This window comes from Equus caballus, chromosome 1 (assembly GCF_041296265.1).
Source record: "Equus caballus isolate H_3958 breed thoroughbred chromosome 1, TB-T2T, whole genome shotgun sequence".
Classification (NCBI taxonomy): Eukaryota; Metazoa; Chordata; class Mammalia; order Perissodactyla; family Equidae; genus Equus; species Equus caballus.
In genome coordinates this window covers 154,705,136-154,725,675 of record NC_091684.1, presented here as the reverse complement: position 1 = coordinate 154,725,675, position 20,540 = coordinate 154,705,136, and the positions used below count along the sequence as shown (strand labels likewise).

Sequence of the window (20,540 nt, the reverse complement as noted above, 5' to 3'; positions counted from 1 at the left end):
TTTTTCAGCCGGGTTCTCTGCCCAGGTTCTGCTACCAAAGAAGAGAATGGAATGACAACCAGGATGTGGTCATCCTTTTAATTTGCCTTTAAGAATTGAAGGCAAAGACCAACAATAGAAAGTCAAACAAAAAGTACAGTAAGATTTTTAAGTCAATTTGCTTGGCTTTATAAAATGAAATTGCTGTATTTGGAGCCACTAAGTTTTGAAATTTTAGAGAACTGAAACTTAAAAAGGAATTTATGACTTTAAAAAATACCGTGAGTTATACTTGAAATCTACATATAGTTCCCTTTTTTGTTAAAGAAGTTCATTCTATAATTAAAAAGTGGATGTTGGTTATTGTCACTAGAAAAAAAGGTATAGATTATTCTGACAATCAACTACTTACTATTTCTTCTCTCTCTTCCCTTCCTTCTATTGTGCTGCTTAATTTAGGAGTCTATTTTTTAGCATTTAACATTCTAAAAATACATCCTGAAGAAAGGTTTCTACCAGCCAAGTGAAGATTAGAATTAAGGCAATTATCTGAATAATCCAGGTAGAAATTCCACTTTCACCACAATTATTCAAATAATTCAGGTAATACCAAGGGTTTTGCTTGAATTCCTTAGATAATTGTTTCATTTTTCAACTTTTCAATACTAGGATCATTGCCCAATAACAGATTTACTTTTGATTTTTGTAAGCAATATTAGGGCATATTTTTTTTTCTTTGAGGACTAAAGACTCCTGTAATTCCTAGATATATCCTTGAGTCTCAATTTTTTTCACTTCCTAATTTCTTAAATTAAATCGCCCTGCCTTTTCCTCCATCTCATCCCAGTAACTGCATTAAAAGGTGGATCAGAAGAGCAAATTCCCCTACTTCCCTTCCTATAGACATAGTTACTCCCTCCTCTTAATAATTCCATGAACTGGGCTTCCTCAGTCCAAAGCCATGGATATCATATGGTAATATTTTTAACTATTCTGAGTTTGGTATCCTAACCCAAAAAGTACTAATAAAAAGAGTTACTTTATAGCAAACATTGTTTTTCCTTTAAATAATTACCCTTTTTAGCAATATCATTCCAAGTTTCCAGTTACAATATTTGGAAGAGAAAATAGGTTTCTTAACAGTGATTAATTACAAAGTTCAATCCACGTACTATCCTGCGTATTTGAAGAGAATTCTATAAATGGGCATGATAGAGATAAGAACTAACACAATCCATATTCCTTTTCTTCTTTGATAATAGAAATTTAATTTAAGGTGACTCTGTATATTGCCAGAAGTCCAAATTTCCTAGCCTCTCTTGCAGCTATGCACAGCCACATGACTGTGTTCTGATCAGTAAGATAGAAGCAGAGATGCGAGGACCAAGTAGGCGGTTCTTTAGAAGGAACTGACTTAATTGGAAGAATGGCCCTTTTGCTCTCTCTTGCTTCCTTCTGCTACTGGCTTGGAATGGAGAAATGATGTCTGTAGCAATAGCAACCATGTTGGAACATGAAGGAACCTTGTGATTGGAAGCTAAGTGCTGAGGATGGAAGAAGAGGAAAATAGAATCAGGGTCTCTTATGATACCATGAAGCCACAGTAACAACCCTCACGTTCCCCCCCCAAAGTTGCTTTCAAGAGGAGGAAATAAATTTCTATCCTGACTAAATTGCTTCTATTTGGAGTCTTTCTATTATACACAACTGAACTTAATCCTGATGCTCATTGTTTTTTATTGAAAGTTGATTTGCTTCAATAGTTTCTTCTACACTATGGTCACACAAACTTTAAAAATATTTTTTTCTGAAGACATCATTTATATTTGTTTTTGTTTGTTCCTTTGCTTTATGCTATAGAACACTACAAGTTTCCTATCAGATAACCATTCTCCCTTTTTTCCTTAGTAACAGAACCACAATTTTGTTTAGATAGCAACGTGCCCAGCTAAAATACTGGGAATGGCCACAGAACAAAATTTTCTCCAAGAAGTTGTAAGGAAAAATATGCTAGGGAGTCTAGAAGGGTCATTCCTAATAAGTTCTTTGCCGCCTTCTTTCCTGTGAGGTTAGGGGATGCAGTATCCCTCTAGAAACCATGCGGCAACAGGTAGAGGACAAAAGTCACAAGCTAAGGATGATAGATCAGAAAATTAGGAGACTGAAACACTGAAGACCTCGCAAAGCCATTGTGTAAGCCCTAGACTGCTTATGTCCAAACTTCTTGTTTGGGGAGAAAAATAACTTTCATTGCCTTTAGATATTGCTGTTGGATTTCTGTTAACTCAGTTTCATGAAACTGAACAGAATTTTAAAATTCTACCATTTTGCAACCCTTTTTAACAAGGATCACACCACTCCTAATGGCTGCTCATGAGCCTAATTTGTTGGAAGCAATGGTTTTTAGTAGTATACAAATGTAATACATTATTTCAGGGTGTATTGCAGAATGATATGCTGAAGTCATTTCATGTCATTATATTTCAATTCACAAACTATTTCAATGTGTTAAAAATATATATATATGTGCACATGTATATACATATATATGTATATAAACAAAATTGATTAGATATATTTCCATTTGTTACTTTATTCAGTAGTCAGTTAGGAAAAGAGAGAAAGCTTTTGACCCAGCCCAACACTGTAGATATTTCATGTAGGATTTAATGCACGAAGACTTAGAGGTTTACACAATAATTAGTAGGGCTTGGGGAGCAAAGGTCTAGGAGCTATTGCTAGGACTTGAAAAATTAGGAAGAGCAGGAGTCATGGAGAACTGTAACTAATGATCTTTGTTGCCTGTGGCAGCAGCATGAGTTTTAGAACTTCCTTACACCCGGAAGCTGCTGGGATAACATCTCATCTGCCATTTGCTGATACCCACAAGGTTACTGCTGCTGAGATTAATGGTGTCTTCTTCTTCTCCTTCTCTTAAATTTTACACCAGTGTCTCTCATGGGTAGAATTTAGGTTGGAATATCACTGGTAACAGAGTCTGAGAAATGTCTCATATGAGAGAGCTTAGAAAGGTTAGGATGATTCTGAGTATCAATAGGGTAATGTTTGGCACAGTGTCTAAGCCATTTGGCATACGTTCTGAGGTACCCCAAAACAAAGGAGAGAATCACTATATTCATTTGTGCATTCATTCATTCATCCATTGTGTCTGTTAGATTTAGGAATGCCTACACCTCAAAATAAGATTAAATATGCAAAAATACTTGTAACTTAGGTTATTCTCTTGACTCTGTTAACAAATCTCAACTGTTAAGTTCCTTGAGATAGCCTTCAGACTAGTAAGCAGACTGCATGGTAGTGTTCGGACACATGTTCTGACAGTCTTAAAGTGATTGAGGAAATATATGCTTGCATAAGTGTCCATTTACTTCAACCTATATTTCTTTTTTTTTTTTAAGATTTTATTTTTCCTTTTTCTCCCAAAGGTGCCTGGTAGATAGCTGTGTATTTTTAGTTGTGGGTTCTTCTAGTTGTAGCATGTGGGATGCCACCTCAGCATGGCTTGATGAGCAGTGCCATGTCCGCGCCCAGGATTCAAAATGGCGAAACCCTGGGCCACCAAAGCAGAGTGCACAAACTTAACCACTCTGCCACAGGGCCAGCCCCCAACCTAGATTTCTTCATCTGGACTCCTAATATTTCTGGAAACTAGTGTCGAAAACACTTCTGAAATATCAGACCTTATTCTTCCCAACTGTTTGTTGCTTTGAGCATCACCTAAAGTCCTGGGACAGTCATATAAGAACTGCTGTGTATCTAGAATACTATGAAAAATTATTAAAATTAATCAGTCCTCAAAACATTAGGTTTACACTTTCTCCTTAAAATCTTCGCATTCTAAGTATTCTTTTATACAATAGCCACTAACTTCAACTTATTTTATACTGACTTTTAGGCAGAATTAAAAGATAAGGCCCCTTCATAGGCATTTTCAATTGTGTTCTGTAATTGCCTAAAGTGACTTTGTACCTTCCTAAACACTCATTTGGTTTAGTTTTGCTTAAAATATGAGACGTATGACTTTATTTGGCTAGCTTAGTTTTAGAAATCTGATATGAAGTATACAAGTGTTTCTTCTTTAACAAGGTACTCGTTCCTGTAAAAAAACTCACGTTCTACAAAATCATGCACTAAAATTAACTGACAACTTAAGAAAATGAAAAGACAAGTTCAGATAGGGATAAAATCTTTGCAAAACACATATCTGATAAAGGACATATATCCAAAATATACAGAAAACTCTTAAAACTCAATGATAAGAAAACAAACCATCCAATTAAAAAGTGGGAAAAGATCTGAACAGACCCCTCACCAAAGAAGAGATACAGATGAAAAATAAGCATAAGATGTTCAACATCTTATGTCATTAGAGAATTGAAAGTGAAAACAACAATGAGATATCACTACATAGCTATTAGGATAGCTGATTAGAAAACACTGACAACACCAAATGCTGATAAGGAATGTGAAGGAACAGGAACTCTCATGCCTCGCTGGTGGGAACGCAAAACGGTACAGCCACTTTGAAAGACAATATGGCAGTTTCTTACCAAGCTAAAAGTAATCTTAGCATACAATCTGGCAATCGCCCTTTTAGTTATTTACCAAAATGAGTTGAAAACTTATGTTTACACAAAAACCTGCACATGAATGTTCATAGCATCTTTATTCATAATTTCCAAAACTTGGAAGCAACCAACATGTGCTTTGATTGGTGAATGGCTAAACAAACTGTGGTGTATCCATGCAGTGGAATGTTATTAAGCAATAAAAAGAAATGAACTATCAAGCCATGAAAAGTCATGAAGGAACCTTAAATGCATATTGCTAAGTGAAAAAAGCCAAACTGAAAAGGTAACAAAGTCTGTATGATGCTATACATAAATTCTGGAAAAGACAAAACTATAGAAACAGTAAAAAATTCAGTGGTTTCCAGGGCCTCATGAGGGGTTTGGGAGGAAGGGGAGCAATGAATAAGAGGAGCACAGGTGATATTTAGAGAAGAGAAACTATTCTGTTATGATATTATAATGGTGGATACATAATATTACACATTCGCCAAAACCCATATCACTGAACAATAGAAAGCGTGAACTCTAATGTAAACTATGGACTGTAGTTAATACTAATATATCAATACTGGTGCATTGATTGTGATTAGTGCACCATACTAAAGCAAGATGTTAATAATAGATGAAACCGTGGGGGAAAGGGGAAGGATGTATATGAGAATTTTTTACACTTTCTGTTCAATTTTCTGTAATCCTAAAACTGCCATAAAAAATAAAGTCCATTCAACTTAAAAAAATAACTGGTAAGATTTAGGGAAAAAATAATGTTGGGGGAAACCCATGTAAAACCTATGCAACTTCATAACCAGATCACTACAAAAACATTTACAAATCTAATGAAAATACTAGCACAGTTAAAAATGCAAGTTAAAAATATACATTACAATATATCTAGAACTTCACAAAAAATTTAGTTAAGAAAGAATGATGAAAAAGTGTAAGGAAATTATTTGAATTAAATTGAATTATGAAAACAAGGAAAAATGCACAAAGATCAGGAAGAACTGTTCAGTATGCATTTTCAAGACAGAGCGTGTGGCCAAATTGAGTCAAGAGAAAGAAGGAGAAGTGAATGGGCACTGTGTATGGGACTGCTTTTCCCCAAAACTGACTGCATTCAGCTGTGTTAGCGGACTTAGGGTTAAACTGTTTTTACTTAATAGTCAAACACTAATGTATTGAGGAAAATCGTGTATAAACCAATTGATTTCCACACTCTATTAACATCCCTCTTTGCCAATTACGTATTAACAGATTCATACTACAGAAACATACACTGTAGCAGAATAAACTGCTTTTGTTTCTCTGTTTCTTTAACCCAGCAAAATAACTTACGCCAATTAAATATATTATACTGTGGTTATGGCTCACACATTCATGGCAATTGTGCCCAAGGTACCCTATCATATTCATTAGATTCAACAGTAAATATAGTAGAGGCTTGAAGTACACTTTAAATGAAACAATTTAAGTCTTATGGGCGGTAAAATTAAAGCCAATTAAATGAAACTTCATTTAAATAGATCACTATGAACTGAAACATTTAGTGCATTTTTTCTTTGCAGAAAAGTTTACCAGCAAAACATAACATCTCATTTTCAATGAGACTCATCAAATAGGCCACCACTAGATCGTTATCTACACTGAAGTGTCATCATGCTCAATTCACTTATGAGTCCACTTACTTAGATAATTTCTTTATTGTTGACAAAAATCCCACAGTCATTTTCTAATCAGATCTAATCATCCCATTACTGAGCTCTCTAATCCTATTTCAGCATATTCAGCATTGACCACTCTCTAGAGATCAGATGGTAAAATGACCTAGAGGAAGAACTCTAAGGAAAGAAAATAGAAAACTGATAGGGTGGTTAAAAAACATACAGGACTTTAAGCCAGTCAATATTTAGTTGCAATACTGAGAATGAGACCTTGGACCATTCATTTATAGCAGAAATTTTTAAATCAATCCTTGGATTACTTTGGGATTATAGAAATAGATTTTCAAGGGTCCATGAATTCCCTGAGTTGTGAGCGAAATTATCTACATGTATGTATTTTTAGGGAGAGAGTATACATTTTTTATTGGAATTTCAAAATCATTCTTGTTTCTCCAATAAGATCAAAACTACCTATGTAGCAGAAAAGGCATGGGTAGCTAAAAATAATACTCAAAATAGGTAGGAATGCAATTTTAAAAACTAAACAGGTGACTTTTGGATATAGCTAATTATTACTACCATCTAAAGAGAAGTAAACGTTGGATTAATTTTTTAAAACATTTATAACAGAAGTAATTTATATTTGTCTTTAAGATTTTTCTAAAAAGTCTTGCATTTGAAAGTTGTAATATCCAATATTTGAATAAATAGCAACATTTCAAATAAAAAGGCACAGCTACATTAAAACATTTTAGCTCAGAAAGAATAATGAAACTTTGGCCAGACAAGGTGTAGTTTCCACGAAAAGCTGAAGGTAACATGTTGGCCTAATAAATTCAAGAGATGATCTCACTGTAGAAAAATCTGGGAGCAAGAAGTCACCTGGAGCCAGAGTGGCAAGAATTCATAGCAAGCAAAATTTTCCTCTGAAGAGAATCCTGAGCTGGCTTGTTAGAGGAAATTTTTGCTTTCAGCTCGTTTGTGACACCCTCAGTCTACAATACATTCATTAGAGGGGGACTGTCCTGCTCTTTAAATTGCCATAGTTTCTGTGTCTTCTAACAAGACAGATAATTAACACTTTTTTTTTTTCTGAGCAAGATTAGCCCTGAGTAACATCTATGCCAACCCTCCCCTATGTTTTTGTATGTGGGACACCTCCACAGCCTGGCAGGTGAGTGAGTAGCTCTGTGCCCAGGATCCAAACCGGTGAACTTACACTGCCAAAGCACAGCATGCAGATCTTTACCATTTGGCCACAGGGCCAGGCTTGATAATTAACATAACACTTTTGTTCTCTGACATGACAAAAATCCCTAATCAAATAAGTGAGATTATTTAGAGAATAGAAAGAGAAACAGGGAAACAAAGTGTTTTGAAATAAAGCTGATCTATAGTTATATAAATTGAAATTTTGTTCTGCTAGCTTAACATTTATTGTTTCATCATAATAAATTAGGTTTTTATCTTCATAGCTAACTATATGATCGCTTTTTCCCATATTTTAGTATCTTGTTAAAAACAAATTTATAAAACAACCATACATATACACCCAGTAGTCAACATTTTTGGTCAAAAAGTATATTAATTAATTAAGTAATTAATTAACTTACTTTTTATTTATGTACTCCATTTCTGATTTTATGAGCACATTTATATGAGGACACACTTAAAACAGATGATTAAAAGAAAACAATACACCAATACCTGAAAAAACAAAATTGCAGTAGTCAAGGACTAGAGAAAGAACAGAAATATAAAGGCCTTAAAGTCTTGTATAGTTACTGTTTTTTAGCTATTAATTTGACTCTTACTATCCCTGGTAACTATAAGAAAAGGCAAGTGTGATCAGCTACAATGACATACATTGAATACAAGAAGAGAACCCACCACTTACCTTGGGATGGTTTAAGTGAGGAGGAAGGGTGTGAGAGTTCAATTCATGAACTTGATATTGAAAGAAATGTTTTTGCAAGGATGTCATATAAGAAATAGCAAGTGATGTGTTAGGCAAGTATTTAGTAACAACGCTATAGTAGACATAGAGCAGATTGTGGGAGCTGCGTATAGGGTTGTTTTATATAGAATGATTGTACATAAGCTGAATGTGTAATGTCAAAGCATAAAAAAGGCAACTCTGTTTGGAGGAGGTGTTAACAATGCCACTCAAATATTTACCTTTCTAATAATTTGTATTGCTCTGAAAATAAATCATAGACTATCGAGAAGTATAGGTTAACTATGTGTGCTTTAGAAGAGAATTCATATATTTCATATCTTTCAACAATTTTTTAATAGTAGTTGGCAGAAAACATGGACAAGGACCTGAAATACAGGTATTCTGGGTTTTATCTATTTTTCCATTCTTCATCACTTCTTTGGCAATGGAAAATAAAATATAAATTATTAATCTCTGTGCTTCTATAGATCTCTGCAGAACTTGTCATGTTGTTTTGCCATGTATCTCATCAAAAGCAGAAGCCAAATCTAATCTATCTTTGTATCCTAGCATCCAGGAAAGGAAGTGGAACATAATAGATTAAAAATCCATTATGCTTTTCTGAATAAGCCACTTGGCAGACTTACAGACATCACCACTGTCCACATAGCTTGAAAAAGGTCAAGGTCATATACCAACACCAAGGAACCTAATTTATAGTTAAAACTTTCCCTTGGCATCAATTCAAAAGCATTAACTGGAAGCACTGTATCAACTGATGTAAGGATGGATTTTTTAAAAGACTGGAAAACTGTCCAAAGGAACCTTCAAAATCTAAGTATATGTGTATTATGTCAATGACATGATGGATCAGCATACACTCAAATGAGCTATGAAACAATGACTCTATCCCACCTTCTAAACTGGGTGAAAATTAGATCTGTAACATTCAGGTTTTTTAAATCAGCATCATGAGAATTTACTATGGAGCCATATTTAAAGTCACAAAATGACAAATCGGTCTCCAACCATGACAACAAACTCCTAGAGTGGAGCCCATATATCAGCAGAAGAATCACATAACTTAGTTCTGCTTCCTTGAGCTGGGCTTGCAAAGAGAATGGGTGACTGCAGATCATACTATGGAAATATAGAGTGGAGTGAACTGTAGCATGTGTCCAGACAATGACAAAATCAAAATCAAAAGATCAAATTCATAAGCAGTTTGTTAACATTGTGCAAATAAAATAGTCAACCTCTGAATTTATTTTAATAGAATATTAAAAGAAGAATATTCTTCTTGCAACAGTCTAGAAACATATAGAGAATAAAAATAGAAGAAAATATTCTCCTTTCCCATACTCTAGGAATGACTGCATTGTCAGAATACGGTATCTCTAGACCCTAACTACTTGAAGCATGGTCCTGAGACCAGCAACCTCTGGCATTACCTGGGATATTGTTGGAAATGAAGAATTGAGATGCAACCTCACACTTACTGAATGAGAACCTGCATTTTAGCAACATCCCCAGGGATCCCCAGCACATTAAATTTCAAGAAGCACTGCTCTAGCACGCAGTACAAAAAAAGGATGTGGCCCTTTGTGAGCTTAAAAAAAGAGTCAATAAAACTATGCCTAGGAACATGTTACTGGAGGAAGATACTTCTGCCACTCTCTTCCTTGATGAACAATTATTTCTCCTATATAATGGGGTTTAATAGTTTTAAATGAAAAATAATAACATTTTTTAGTTTAGTCTTGTATGAACTCCCAGACATACGTTGCCCAGTTTTTGTAAAACCATGAAATTTCCTAAATTAGTGAATACTCTTTACTTTATTATTGAACTATAACACACCTTTACATTATGTTTTCAGCATTTTTTACATGAACGATGACCCAGTTCTGCACCTACGTTTTCCAAAACCGTTGACAATTTAATAATTAGTAAGGTCAATAGTTAAGTTTCTGGGGAATCTACAGGTGTTTGCAACTTGTAGGTTCTGGATATAGTATCCAAACATGAATGGAATTGGAACCTTATAACTGAGTTTGAAGAACGACAAAACCCCTAAGTAAGGATGAAGAGACAGGTTTTTTGTTGTTGTTTTGCTTTCAGTTCTGTTTAGGTTTGAATTCTATATATTCAGCACTGTTTAGAAGACTTGCCTCACAACTGTGTATGGGCTTTATCAGAGCGTTCCTCGCTTGGTGGCTTCTAGCTCGTTTATGGGAGCGAGGTAGTACTACGCAATGTTTCAGCACTACGGACAGCGCCTAGGCGCCTACTCCTGAGAAGGGGAGAGGATCCGGTTGGGTTCAAGTAGAAGAGAAAAAGCGAAGAATAGGGGAAAATGACTCCAAATGACGCATGCAGTCCCCAGTTAAACCAATACACCTTTCAGTCCCGTCTTCCCCTTATCGGAAGAGAAGAAAGACGTAAGAATTTAGCGCCTGCTCTTCAACTGAGACTGCGGTTACCGAGTACAGCAAAACGCCCGCGGCACAGCCACTGATGCAGCGAGGAGAGGAAAACAAGGATTTTCACAACAAATTAATTAAACCCCTACTGCCAGAGAAAGCCAAATGATGATGAACTCCGATTGCTAACATACAGAGTGTGATATGAGTAAAAAGGAGCTCCTATTTTTTTTTCTTTTTAACAGAACTGAGGACTAGATCGAGCCTGTTGCTGCCGTGGTGGGTTCCCTTCCCCCTCTCGTTTACCCACCTCTTCTCGGTCACACATACACACACGATCAGACGCTCCCACATACACAAGCGCGCTGGCGCAAATATTTACACACTGCCACATGGAAGAAATTCATGCACATTTTCCTGCAAATACACTCGCGCACGCACACGTACTTCGCGGGCGCTCACGTCCCCTATCGCTCACCGACAGATACAGACATTTACACACGTAGGCCAGGAAAGCGCTAATCCTGTGACTCCACGCAGGTTCCCAGGACACGCCTTTTACGTTGTTGCTGAACCGATCAGCGAACACAGACAAACCTGCCAACTTAAGTCTACTCGCTGGATTTCATCTCCATGGCAACAAGCATGGAAGGTGAGACATCTCTGCCTGCGAAGTAACTTTCTCCCCGTACCCTCCGCATTAGCTGACAGGATTCCAGTGCAGGTCCAGATGAAAAGCATGTCCTCTTGTATTTCTGAAGCCAGGGAGCGGGAAAGAAGGTGGGGGGGAAGGAGCCTGCTGGTCTGGTGAGTTCAAATTCTAAAGGAGAAAGAGCCCTAATGTTTCTGTTGCGGCGGCTGCTGCTGCTGCCAAAAAGAAAAAATAAAAAGAGGATGTGTTGTGTGTGTGTAGTCCGCTTGCTGATGCTTCTCCTATAATGTTTTGTAAGAGGTTTCCATGCTTCTTCGGTTTAATATGTCCAAAGAGAACTGGGGACAAACAAGACAGAATGATAATGACATCTAGGTTTCTCTAGTGAGACATTTTGAGAATTTTCAGACCAGGTTTCCAGTGCTTTGAAAGAAAGGAATGTCACAGTCCTCGGGGAGCCATCCAAAGACTCTCTTAAGAGGAAAATTCCCTTAAGGTTGAAATCTGAAGAGTTGGGGGGTGGATTCTGGCAGACCCTAAGGTTTTGGATCCCTGGGAAGGCCTGCAATTTATGCACTTCATCATGATGAAGACATCTGGGTTTGTAATTTAAGATTTTCCTTGGATTCCAACACATTCCATTCCTAACGGTTAACTAGCTCTGTGCAGATGTGGCCTCAGTAGTGCTTCTTTCTCCCCTTGACTTTTAATGGGATTTAATAACCTTGTTATTTGGTGGGGCGTGTGTATGGGAGAATTCATTATATTTTAAGCTTGGGTTTTTGTATATGTCTCATTTCATGAAATTATGAGTGTTCATATCATTATCATTAGACATTATTATATCTAATGACCAGTATCAAAATACTTTTCACACAGAACACCATATTCCACTATAATAGTTGTTATTTCAGATTTATTGTTTGGAATATCACTAATAGATAAATAAACAGAAGAAAAAAATCCTGTTGATTAAAATAAAATACAGGAGATACAGGGAGGTTCTTGTTTTTTAATGGGCACATACTTTTCAATATTGGTTTCTGCAATTGCACATTGTTGCATGCAAATTAAATAGCTACATGTTTCTGTATAGTGAATTTTTATATCTCCAAGCGGTAAACTTATTTCACAGAAGAAACAAATCACACACAACCTTCATGTACATGAAAGGCTATATATCAGGTAAAAATACTGTTATCTTTGCTTGACTACTGACAATGGTATGATTGTATGACCAATCATAGAAAGACCTTGTTTATTTATGGGTTACTAACTCAGTGAGATTTGGGCCTTTGCTCTCTCAAGGTATAGACTTGGCCCAATTCTATGACTCATCAGGACTTAGAAATCTCAGTTCCTGACAATTGCTATGAAGGAAATGATGTATTTTCAACTCCATTGCTCATTTCTAAAGTATCTAAATATTTATTCCAGTGAATATGGCTTGAGGTAATATTTTATCATTTGCCATAGTATTACGAAAGTGTACTTCAATACTTTAATCATAATATATATAGACACTGATATTTAAACTGTACAATGTTGACAATTTTACCCATTTTTTGGTAGTGTAGTATATTTAAAATAACTTTTACCACAAAATTTTACATTCTACTCTTTTTTTGAAAATTCATTTCTTTTTTCTCAACTATTTTTTTCTCACAAGACTTTATTTATTCATAGTCCTGTAACTTCATGGTCTAAATTTCTCTTATATTTCTTTCGGTTTTGGTTCCCGGTAAACAAGATAGTAAGATGATGTTTTCCTTCCGAGGTACACATTAAAATGTCTGTCATGCAGAACCTGCTGATTTTTTTTTGCTTTCCCATTTCTTCCAGGGAGAAGAGAAGGTGAAAAAGTATTGAGTAATTTTGGTTACCTTATTAATTTTGAAGAAATCAAAGTTGTAATTGAACTATTCATCCTTTTCAATATTTTGTTATTAACAATCCTTGTATTATGCTCTATATCAATAGAAAGGTACTAAAGTCAGCACACAGCAGTACATTCTCAAAAACTTTAGACTTGGTGTTGAAATGAGACAAATTGCTCATTTCACAGAGCAAGTAAAATGGAAAGTTTGTGCAAATATTTGAAAAATTTAGACCTGAAAATACTGGTATTTCAGCTGCTGCAAACATGGCTTAAATTACCAAGAGCAACTAATTGCTGAACATATTATTAGGCAATTGCTTAACTTTTTATTTATTTGCTTGTGTAGACAGAGCCTGCAGCAATGGCCAGACTTTTTTTCACCCTTTGAATATCACCCTTTCAGTTGCTCTCCTTGACCTCTGCTTTGTTTTCATCTTTAGTATAAGGTAGAATTTTAAGATGAATATAAATGTCTAAATTCTTCCTTATAAGATGTTATTAAACAGCTGTTTCTTCTCAGTCCAATTTTTTTGTTAAAAATAGAAATTTCATAGTTTTTTGAACTGCAAGTGAATTTACTTGGTTCTATTTTTTAAAATGGAATATATAGCACTGTCCTTATTATTGGAGAAAATTAGTCTAATGACCTAAACTTCTGCACTTCTAACTTTTGTGCAGGGAAAACTTTTCTGCCAAGTTTCCTTTCCTACCTGACTCCATTTTCTCATTACTCATCACTCTTAAACCCTCTTCAATGAAGTGCCCCTCCTGGACATTCAACTGAAATTTTTAAAATGATGAAAACATTCTGAATGCCAAACCCAAGAGCCTGTTTTTCAGTGCTTAGTTTTTATCACCCTTGCAGAATTTGACACTGTTTACCACCACCTTTTAGAAACACTAGGCTCCTTTGTTCCAGGTGAACTTCCCGCCACAGACTGACTGATGACTCTCATCACTCCTCATCCAACTCTCCTAGCAAATCCTGTTTTCTCTTTGTAAAGGAGGCATTCTTTGAGGCTCATTGCTAGCCTTCTTCCATCTCCAATCCTTTCTGGTAACTGCAAATAGAACCTTAATGGAATTACAACAAAATTGCCCTCTGGATCAATTCAGAACAAGTTAATCTGGCTTTCTACAGGAGAACACTTCAAATATTTGAATGCAGCTCTTGTCTTCCTTGGTCCTCCCCTTTCTAGGCAAAACTCAGCAATTCTTTCCTTCTCTTAAGTTTAGATCTGCAAATGCTTCTATGTACTGAACTCTCTCCATCCTGGATGCATTCTTCTATACAAACTTTGCTTGACAATAATACCCTTAAGATATTCTCCCCACAAGATGGACAAAATGATCTGGATTAATTTATGTAAAACTGCCCATTGAGTGTCTACTATGTGCCAGGTGTGAGTACCACAAATTCACTAAGTACAGAACTAAACTCATTTACTTTCTAAATTTACACTTTGCTTGAACTTTCTTTCTTTTAGTTAATGAAAGCACCATCTTTACACTTGTCCAGGTTTAATAGAGTGGAATTATCTTTCTCTCCATGGCCCACTACTTTCCATCAGTTGCTAAATCCTATCCCTCATATCTTTATAAATAGCTTTCAAACTGATGCCCTCTTCCACACATCTACTCCCTAGTCCAGGCCCTCATTGCTTCTCTGGACCATTTCTTTCCCACAATGTTCCCTCCTTGAAATCTATGTCTACTTCAGTCTCATCATCAAGCCACTCGGCCTAAAGGCAAATAAATTTCAAACTCTTAGCCTGAGAGTTAAGATATTTCACATTTTGGCTTCAACCCACCTTTCCAATGTTTCATTTCCCATACTCCATTTGCTTGGGCCAAAATGCTCACTGTATTCTGAACAAATCTAGCACTTTCCTGCCTTCATATTTATTGTCATGCCATTTCCTTCTCCACATATCTAAACCCTCTGTCTTTCAAGACTTAGCTCAAACACAATCTTTTACAAGAAAAACTTTCCTGATTCCTAAATGTGTGAAGTCTCTATTCCATCTAAATTTGTTTTTCCTCTTTGAATCTCTTTTTTCATCAAGATGTTGAAAATAATAATATCAATCTTGTATGGTTGTTATGGGAATAAAATAAAATAACATGTAAATCAGTGTTTGGTACACAGTAGACGTTAAATACAAATTTATTTCCTCTTCCCTTTTATTGCCTTTGCAGAAGCCTACATTGTTTTATTCTTGTTTGTGCATAGATTCTCTCCCTTACAAGTTAGAATCTCTTTGAGTAGAGGAGTTCATGTTTACTAGAATGTAGTATCAACTCAATAAATATTTTTAGGTGAAAATATATTATTTTACATATATGGCCTGACTAATGCATAATAATAATGTTATTACTTTCTATCATTTGCACTCTACTCAATCTTAGACTTAGACAGCATTTGATTTTTCAAGAAAACACCTTACATCTTTGGCTCATACTGATTTTTGGTTAATTGCAGCTTGTAGATTTATTTCACATGAACTTCCAAGTCAATTCTCCTTCACCTGGGGCTGGTGCATCTCCCTCCCACTTAAACACAGGACTTCAGAAGTGTTTCTATTAGATTTTATGTTCTGGTTTCAATCAGGAATTCCAGTCATCAGAATTGTCTTGAATCTTGATTCTGTGAGCTATCATATAGTTTTCAGCCTAGCTTTGTGTCAAATTTAATAATCATCACTTCAGTGTCTTCAACCTAGTAACTGTTCAAAAACACTGAAGAGGATGCAGATAGAGTCAGATCTTTGTGATACTATCCTGGAGAGCTGTCTCTATGATTACAGAACCCAATATTTATTAGGGCATTGCAGTGAACTGTGAATCTACATAAAAATGCTATTATACAGACATACTCAAGCAGAAGATATCATGGGAGACTGTTAAATGCATTGCCCAAATCACCAAACCATGACCATGCTATTTCCCTGATTGTCCATGTTAGTAGGACACTTTCAAAAAAGGAAGTGAATTTGGCATTACTTCTTCTCAAACTCATATTAACTTTTAGTGACTTCTTAAATGCCGACAAATTACCTTCAAATAATTAACTATGGTCTTGTAACAAAGATGAATTCTAAGTTACTCATATATAATTTTCATAGTTCCCGTTACCCTTTCTGAAAATTGAGACATTTGTCTGTCCAAATCCATACTTCTGGCAGCATTCTCATGGTCAGGTATTTCTCAAAGGCTTTGAAAGTTTTTTGCAGATGCAGGTTACAAATCATCCTATCCTGGGAGTTTTAACTCACCTAATGTGGCTAAACATTATTCTACTACATTCTTGTCCCCTTTTATTGTTTGATTTTTTTGTCATTTCTAAAGACCCTTCTACATTGATTAAAAAGACAGAAGTAGATCAAGTACTTCTGCTTTTCTTTGTCATCTGATTAAACTGTCTTGTGCAGTAGGACATTTAATCCTTAATTGGTCAATTTGTGTGTGTGCGTGTTTTAGGAAGATTGGCCCTGAGCTAACATCTGTTGCCAATCTACCTCTTTTTGCTTGAGGAAGATTGTCGCTGAGCTAACACCTGTGTCAATCTTCTTCTATTTTATGTGGGATGCCACCACAGCATGGCTTGATGACCACTGGTGCTAAGTCCGCACCTGGGATCCAAACTCTTGAACCTTGGGCTGCCTGAAGTGGAGCACATGAACTTAACCACTATGCCACTGGGCCAGTCCTTATTGGTCAATTTCTTGACCTGAACATACTATTTATGAAATCTTCCCACCTCAAAGCCTTTGCAATGACTGTTTCCTCAAACTTCAGTGCTCTTCCTCCAGATATTTTCACGGGTCCCTTCTTGACAACATTCAGACTTCGTGTCAAATCTTGTCTCCCTAGGGAGGCCTTTGCTGACTTCTTTAATTTAAAAAGTACCTTTATCCACCATCGTTCTTTTTTGTCTTAACTTGCTTTGCTTTCTTTCATAGCATTTATGACTACCTGACATAATATATAGAAATAGATGATAGATAGATATTTTAAAAAGAATTGTGTCAGTCTCCTCCATAGGGGTGCAACACTCATTATGGCAGCTGCACATTGTTGTCCAGTTCACCACTATACTCTAGCATCAAGACAGTGGTAACACATAGGAGATATTCAATACATACCTGTTCAACGAATAATTAAAATAGTATTGTTGTATTCATTGTAATGTATTACCCTAAGATCATTCCCCTGTTTAGACTTCCTGACGGTGTGCTTAAACTCTTTGGTCACTTCTCAACATTTGTCCTAGTTACACTGCATTTCTATATTTGTACTGACAGCAGAGAGCCAAATAAGTTATAAATTATGTTTAAATCCTTGACATAGCCATTTATCCATTCCTGCAAGATAGTATAAAAAATAGTGACTTTATTCACTTACTAACAGAGGCTGTGTGTATCCATTCATTATTTGTGCCCCCACCTGATTCCAAAAGCCTTTGAGATACCCTAGCTTAGCATCTTTGAAGTATCTCACCCCTCTTAGCTAAGGATAACTGGAGCAGACAAGTAATAAAGAGGACAGGGGCAGAGGAAGAAGGGAAAATTATACAGTACCAGAAATTTTAAGCTAACCGAAGTTACTACGATTGAGTACAGAATTTAACTCTGTAGTTCCTGGGAGTCAATGACAAAATAATATGATGGCTACATACCTTTCCTTAGACAATAAAAGGAAACTCACAATGTTGTTAGGAAAGATCCACTTTCTCTACCTTTGAATTCTACAAATCTTGTGAGTCTTTCTGGGAATGCTATATTAATCATTCCAATAGAACAGAATGGAAACACTGAACTCTGAGATGCTGAATTTTGCTATTTATCCCTAAGGCTAAGTTTTGAAATTAAGTAAAAGTTTTCCTGTTCACTTCATTTTAACTAAATACACTTTCATGTTTTCTGGAAGTTTAAAAATTATATTTTTTTAAATCAGAACTTTATTCATCAAAAATTATATTCTTCAATAAATTTAGTTTAACTCAATTTAAATATTTATTGAATACCTACAGTGTGCCAGTAACTCTGGTCGCTACCTGAGAAGTAGGTATTTTTCCATTAAAAATGATAAGTAACTCATTAATTTACAGATTGTCTAAGATTCTAAGAACAAAGCATTATTTGTATATCTTAGATAACTTGTACTATAAAATATAAGGTATTTTGTATCTCTTACTAGGCATATACCTTGTTTTAATTTAATAGTGAAAAGTGAGTTGAGTATTTTATTGCTAAAGCTAGAAAATTCCTCTTTTTGTTTGTCAGGAAGTCTAAAGAACTGAATGAGCCTAAAGTAATATCATAAGGTACATATATAATATAAATATATATAAAATATATATATTTATCCTTCTACAAGATAAATATTACAACAAGAAATCGATCTTCAGAAAAATAACTGCGAACCACTTAAGTGATCCTTAATTTAAAAAAAATTTATATTCACCATACTGTACTTATTAGGGCAGAAAAATGATCTGGTGAAAAGAAATTCAACAGAAGAGCTTGAAACAATATTTTTTTCCTTTTATTAAACAAAAAAAGTCAAATAATCAGCATACCCTAGAATGTATTGAATATTCTTGACACTTAAGGTTTGAAAAAAGAGCTCTTTTGAAATCCAAAGCATTATAAAATAAAATACTATTTGATATTAACTGGCGTATTAGTTGGTGAATAATTTTGAAAGCTACAAGGCTTTTTCTTATTAATACTCCCTTTCTCCACTCCTTATCTCCCATCCCTTGTTCTGTCTCAGTCGTTTTCTGAAAATTGAATCCAAAAAAATCTGAGGGTCAGTCATTTTAATAAATATAATTCTTAGAAATTATCAGGAGAAGCAACGACAAAAACGAAAACACCAACAGTCTATCATTCTCAGTTATTGGATGACAAGCTACTTGGTGCCAGTCCTCTTAAGAAGGGTAGCTGTGGGTTAGTAATCATTTGATTTAATTAAGAGATTCTAATTTTTAACTGGGTTAGTAATCATTTGATTTAATTAAGAGATTCTAATTTTTAATTTTCTCATTTAATTAGCATTAAGATATCAAATGGGAAAAAAACTATTTTGTTTCAATTCAACATACACTTTCTGAACACTTTTATTGTAGTTTTAGAATCTCAATGTACTAGGAATTCAGAAATGGGAACCTCTTTGGGAAGGAGACTGGGGAGCTCATCTTTAAGCTGAACTTGCATAGAAAATATACTGTTTAACTAGTATTTTTGTGTTTTTTAGGGATGTTCTGAAAGCTAATGGTGACAGTAAGGAGGTGGCAAATGACCCACAGCTACTGCTGCTTGTTACTTGCAAGCTGCTATGTTGTGTACTGCTTTTATTAACTTAATTTTTAAAATACAATTTCTCTCTTTAAGAAATTGACATTTAGTGTGTGGAGTGTTAGTGAAAAATAAAATACAATTACATAAGTGTAAAAGCTAAGGGAGTGAAAAAGAGAGAGGATGTTACACCTGTTTAAAAGGATCGTATTCTGTATTAGATAAAATGGCGCTGGAGATAGACTTTGAAATATGAACTTTAGAGAGCTTGACCAGCTCACATCCTATGATTATTCATGGCATTAACTACATGTGCAAAAATGAAATGAAAACTAGATGACAATTCAGGTCAAAGAATCAGTGACTTAACCATCTCAAAATGAATCAAAAGCTTTTAAGGTTATTTGAATATTCACTTTCTTCCTTGATTTTCTACTTAGAGTATGTAAGTACAGTTTTATGTGTCCTTGAAGGCAATTCTTTAATTACTAAGTAGAAGTAGCATCTCCAATGATAATTTGATTCTGATCCGTATATGATGGTGCTTTCAAACATCTTTCGTGAGTTTGTGAGAGTTTGAAAAATGCCAGATTTTGTAAAACAATTACCTGCCCAATACCATACGTGGATAAAACTAAACAGAGTCCAATTTTGTATCTAGGCCAAGAGGCGACTCCAGCAGGAATTCTGAAGAGCCACAATGATGTGACAGTGAATAATGAGTAGTACCTACTGTGGCAACTCCTCGGCTAAGATGAGTGTCAACGAAGTATCATCTTTCTCATTGACTCTGGAGCAAAAAACTGGCTTTGCTTTTGTTGGGATTTTGTGTATCTTCTTGGGACTTCTTATTATCAGATGCTTCAAAATCCTCTTGGACCCATACAGTAGCATGCCTTCCTCTACATGGGAAGATGAAGTTGAAGAGTTTGATAAAGGGACTTTTGAATATGCACTTGCATGAGAGTACCAGCTTTATGATTTTTAGGGTTATGCCATTGGGACATGTGGTGAACACAATTGTAATTACCTTGAGTGTACTGGAGAGTGTCATTTCACTCATTGAATTCAATAAATGTGTGTGGTTAAGTTAACCACTATGCTGTATGATAA

General features: G+C 35.3%; 1 protein-coding gene across 2 annotated transcripts; it reads left to right on the top strand.

Annotated features, from left to right (window-relative positions):
- Positions 1 to 11,110: 11,110 nt before the first annotated feature.
- CTXN2 (cortexin 2) lies at positions 11,111 to 20,540 on the top strand. 2 transcript variants are annotated; one of them, XM_023618034.2, is made up of 2 exons: positions 11,111 to 11,246; positions 20,089 to 20,540. In XM_023618034.2, the coding sequence occupies exon 2, from the start codon at positions 20,146 to 20,148 to the stop codon at positions 20,389 to 20,391; it is 246 nt and encodes an 81-aa protein (XP_023473802.1). In that variant the 5' UTR covers positions 11,111 to 11,246; positions 20,089 to 20,145; the 3' UTR covers positions 20,392 to 20,540. The 2 variants fall into 2 exon arrangements, with proteins under 2 accessions (XP_023473802.1, XP_023473796.1); XM_023618028.2 differs by lacking the exon at positions 11,111 to 11,246 and adding an exon at positions 11,273 to 11,401.